The 4,822-nt window shown below is 41.7% G+C and overlaps 1 protein-coding gene across 1 annotated transcript; it reads left to right on the forward strand.

Moving 5' to 3' along the window:
* The first annotated feature begins 1,386 nt into the window (after positions 1 to 1,386).
* Positions 1,387 to 4,205, forward strand: LOC109859776 (ELKS/Rab6-interacting/CAST family member 1-like). Its single transcript, XM_020438327.1, has one exon. The coding sequence runs from the start codon at positions 3,354 to 3,356 to the stop codon at positions 4,203 to 4,205; it is 852 nt and encodes a 283-aa protein (XP_020293916.1). The 5' UTR covers positions 1,387 to 3,353.
* The last annotated feature ends 617 nt before the right edge of the window (positions 4,206 to 4,822 follow it).

Raw genomic sequence — 4,822 nt, forward strand, 5'->3', positions numbered from 1 at the left:
TGGCATTCTGTGTAATTGCCAGTAATATTCTCAGTGATTCCTGTAATACCTAATAATATTCTTGTGTGATTATCAGTAATATTTATATTACTGACTTTATTTATATGTAATCAGCAATAGTTCTTTTTTGTAAGGGTATATATATACTTAACAAATATAATAAAACCATATTTTATAATTTTCTTATTTTTATAGTTAATAGATAAATAAAAACAAAAATATACAAGATTTAATAAAATATAGTAATAACGAAAAGTGATATTAAAAGAGTGATCGAAAAATAGTATCAAAATCAATCTTTATAATTTAGTTTCTCAAAGTTTATTGTAAGATTTCTTAAAGAGACAAAAAATGTTTGTAAAGCTTAATATCTTTCTTTAAAATATTAATTCTATGCTAAAGTTTTATCTGTTTTGCGAATGTTAGTTTTCAAAAATTTCTAATAGTAGTAACAATTGTTTTCTTTTTTTATTATTTTAGTATGATACACTTGTGAACATCAATGAGAGAGGGAAAAAGAGAGAAAGAGAAAGAGGCAGAGAGAGAGAGAGAGAGAGAGAGAGAGAGAGAGAGAGAGAGAGAGAGAGAGAGAGAGAGAAATAGAGAAGAAGAAAGAAATATGTTCTTGCTTGCATATAGATCCACGATGAAAAATTATTACACGTATGAAAATTATGCATCCAAAGTGTAGAAATATGTAGAAACTATCATATATAGAAATACTATAATATATAGAAATCGTTTTACTGTTAGAACAGTCAGAGACAATTATTATAAATAAATGTGTGCAGAGAAAAAAAGATACACAATTTATGCTGTTACGGAAAAATTAAGCGCATTGTGAAAGTCACAATAACGGTAACGTCGATGGTGGCGCTACTACTGCTTTTATCTTCGTCTGTGTGCGAATACATATGATGTAATGATGTACGTACGTGAAGCATACTCGCAAGATATAGACGTGATTCGTGAGATCTTTTCAGAAAGGTGGCGCAAATGATGGCGGAATTAGCCAAAGGTGATGGTTAGTAATGGTGGTAGCAAAGGTAACCCCTCTCACTCGATTGTAGCCAGCATTAGAATTCTCCCTGCGCACAAACTCGTTTTGCATCGTACTAAAGCACTTTCTTGCATTTACCGCGACTTTTGATAGTAGTCGGCAACACAAACGCATATATGGAGCCGTCGGAAATGTACACGAAGTTGACGCAATCGCGAATGTGTGTATGCGCGCGGGGTAGTTCGCCTGTATTCGACTGCGCAAACACGCAAGAGAAAGACGGAAAGAGGGGAGAATGAGGAAAAGAGCAAAGAGGGAGAAGATACAGAGAGGGTGATTGAACGTAAGGGTGGCGGTAGCAGCAGCGGTGTCCGTGGCGGCATCAGTGCACTAAAGTAGTTGTGCTCCGATAGTGGACGGAGTGGACAGTGTAGTGCGCGGTCGGTAGGGATTTGTTAGTTAGTTGGTTGATCGGTTGATTGATCGGTCGGTCGGTCAGTCGGTGAATTGGTGAGTCGGTGGATCGGACAGTTGATTCGCTGTTTATCTTTTCATTGTCGTCGTTTACCGGAAAGCAACGTCGGTCACCGTTTGCGAGGTGTAAGTGGCAAGACGACGGAATCAAAACGAAGAAGAAAAGAAAGAATGTACAAGAAAATGAGATCAATAGAGAGAGATCTTGGGCGGTGATTTCATAAAACGGGAACAGCACATCTCATAGAAGACGAAAGAGAGAGAGACGGAGCAAGAGAGTGTGTGTGGTGCGCCACCGACAAGTGCACGCGAAGCGTACAAGTTACGCGCGTGTACGACATACGTACTAACGCAGGCGCAGAATACAGTGCTGCACCGACCACGAGGGCGGAAGAAGGTGAAACGGGATCCGCGAGGAAGGGAAGGTAGTCTGTTCGATTTGTCGACTTGGCTTGCTTGCTAAAGGGCGGTTTTAAATCTAGAGCGTTGCGACTGGAAGCCGAGAAAGAAAAGGACTAGAAGAAGAAACAAGGAAAAATACACAATGATCCTTCACATGTACGGAGTTTTTGTGTATGTTGCATAATGTTGACTTAAAAAAAAAAAAAAAACAGGAAGATAGTAGAACAAAAATCAATCGACTACTGCTCTTTTTCTCATTCTCTCTCTCGATTTCTACCTTTGCTCGATGAGCTACGTCGCCGAAAGTAGGTCAAAGATCGATTCTCGAGCTGACGAGAGTCGTGACCTCTCCATACACCGTCGCTGATTACAAAGTGACCCACGCGCGTAGTAGTACTATTCCGCTAGTAGTAGTACGCCAGTCACTGAAGCGCGGAAGTTGTACTCAAGAGAAGGAGGTGGAAGCGGTCGCAGTAGCGTGGGTGGAGAAACGATCGATCGGGCAGAGAATCATCGTCGTGAGACGAGGATGGAGTCGATTGACCGATAGAGAAGGGACCGAATCGGCAGTTTTTTCTAAGATCAACGTGACGCAAAAAGAGAAAAAGACAGAGAGAGAGAGAGAGAGAGAGAGAGAGAGAGAGAGAGAGAGAGAGAAAAGAGAGAGGGAAAAAGGAAAAAAAGAGAGAAAAAACTGTCACGTGATTAAAGTACATAGACGTTTACGTCTTTGTCAATGCTAGTCGTTCGCGAAATCATCATCACACGTAGAGTAGAAACATCCTCTCGCGTCTTGAAAGAACACACTGTGTCCGCATCTGGGCGGCGTAAATCGCAAAGTACAAAAAGAGATCAGAAGCACCATATTGTTATTGTCATCGCTGTTATCATTGTCGACCATAGTCGGATGCTGAAGCACGAAGTCAAAAACGAAACAAAGATCGATTTCGAGAGAAGACACGCGTCGAGATTCCGGCGTGTGAAGCAACATCTCCCTCCCTATCTGACTGGTATCTAAATAAAATCCCTTTAAAAGAAGCAAACGACTCGCTGTGACAAGGAAACGCTTGTTGACTAAATCACTAGACAATCACAGATATTTGAGCTGATATGAATGTAAAAAAATATAAGGATAATGAGAATCAGAAGAATCAAGAACCGTTTGGTCATCATGCGTGACAAACAGAGCGTAAAATTTTAGAAGTTTTGAAAAAAAGAAATGAGAAACTGCACTGCCGAAAAGGACTGACCAAATTGCTGCCAAGTCGTTAAGAGACTTACATACATTTTACTACTCGCACAAAGCGATCGTGAAAGATTCTATCAAAAGATTGAAGAAGAAGAACGTAGCAAACACTGAAACAGAACACCGATAAGATTAAGATCCTGAGACTAAAGACAAAAAAACAGCAAGAAGAAGAGATCGGAGAAATAAGATAACAAGGAGGTTCAAATTCGCGTACAGGTTCTCTATAGAATGTCACGGGACCCTTATTCAAGCAGTAGTGGTGTGGTCGGTCCTGGTGGTGGTACACGTTCGCCACGCAGCGGTCGTCGCATGGGCGAACTGCCGACTGTTGACCGTAGCCCGTCACGCAGTTATGCAAGTGGTCGTGGCAGTCCTCTCGGTGGTCGCAAGCAAAGGGGAACACGCAGCGGCAATAACTCGCCAGAACATCTCGGTTACGGTAGCGGTGGCAGCTACCATCACCATCAGCTGGGTAGTCCGTACTACTCTCGCGACGAAGACCTCGGCAGTCCCGTGATGCTTGAGGAGAGGGGTAGAAGCATGTCGACTGGGGGCGGTGGGGGTGGACATCACCGATCCAGAAGCGCCTCGCGACCCGCCATGTCCAGCTCGGCGGGCATGGTAGCGCGTTACACCAGTCTTGACCGTGCTTCTGCCGGCGTTTTGGATCATGATCGGGAATTTGTGCCAATACGCGAACCGAGCCGCGAACGTAGCCGCGATCGTGGTCTCTATTTGGAAGACGAGCTGTACGGTTCGAGATCAGCGCGGCAGAGCCCAAATCCGCACATGCTGCGCGACAGCGGTGGCTACATCGGCGAGCTACAGCATCAGAACAATGATCTGCAACGTGAACTCGGCAACTTGAAGAAGGAGCTCGAACTGACGAATCAGAAGTTGGGCAGCTCGATGCATAGTATTAAGACCTTTTGGAGTCCAGAGCTAAAGAAAGAACGGGCGCTGCGCAAAGAGGAAAGCACCAAATATAGTCTCATCAATGAGCAACTGAAACTGCTTAACTCAGAGAACCAGGTCAGTAGAGACTGGCTATTCTATCTTCACATAATACTTACGTTGTAGCATACTCGATTTAGTAAGTGCATGTATTTATCTGTGCGTGCGTGCGCTTATAAGATTTGATTAATGGATTCCGTTTGTCTTGCACAAACAATCAATATTATAATATTGTAGAATAGCGCAGCAAAGATTGCGCTTGAAATAATTAAGTATTGTTTTTCTTCCAAAAAAATACTCAAAACCGCGTGAAACATCGTCTCAATAAAAACAATTATTAAAACTGTCACGTCACACGCGTCCTTGTATCACCTTCTCGGAATCAGGTCGCGGGATATGACTATATGTTTGACGTCGTCCCTTTTTTCGCGGCCGCGAGCTTGCATATTTTACCACATGTATTTGACCCATTAATTATCTGCCGCGCTGGAAAGCGTCCGTACGAGTAAGATAGTAGTTAGAAATAAATTAACTCTTTAAAAAGAAATTGGTATTTATTTTTGAAACTCTTTGTGCTTATTTTTCTTTATTTGTTACTATATGCCAAATCAATTGGAAAAGTATGAAAATACACAATTTATATCAAAAGTTAGTTTAATATCAAACAAAGATAAATTAAGTTCCATAAAAATAAAAGCGCGATACTTTTAGAAAAAACTTATTATTATTATATTACATTTATT

This window comes from Pseudomyrmex gracilis, unplaced genomic scaffold (genome assembly GCF_002006095.1).
Source record: "Pseudomyrmex gracilis isolate BER0280 unplaced genomic scaffold, ASM200609v1 scaffold_286, whole genome shotgun sequence".
Lineage (NCBI taxonomy): Eukaryota > Metazoa > Arthropoda > Insecta > Hymenoptera > Formicidae > Pseudomyrmex > Pseudomyrmex gracilis.

Coding starts and splice junctions, on each gene's coding strand:
- LOC109859776 (XM_020438327.1), top strand. CDS start 3,354: ATGTCACGGGACCCTTATTCAAGCAGTAGTGGTGTGGTCGGTCCTGGT.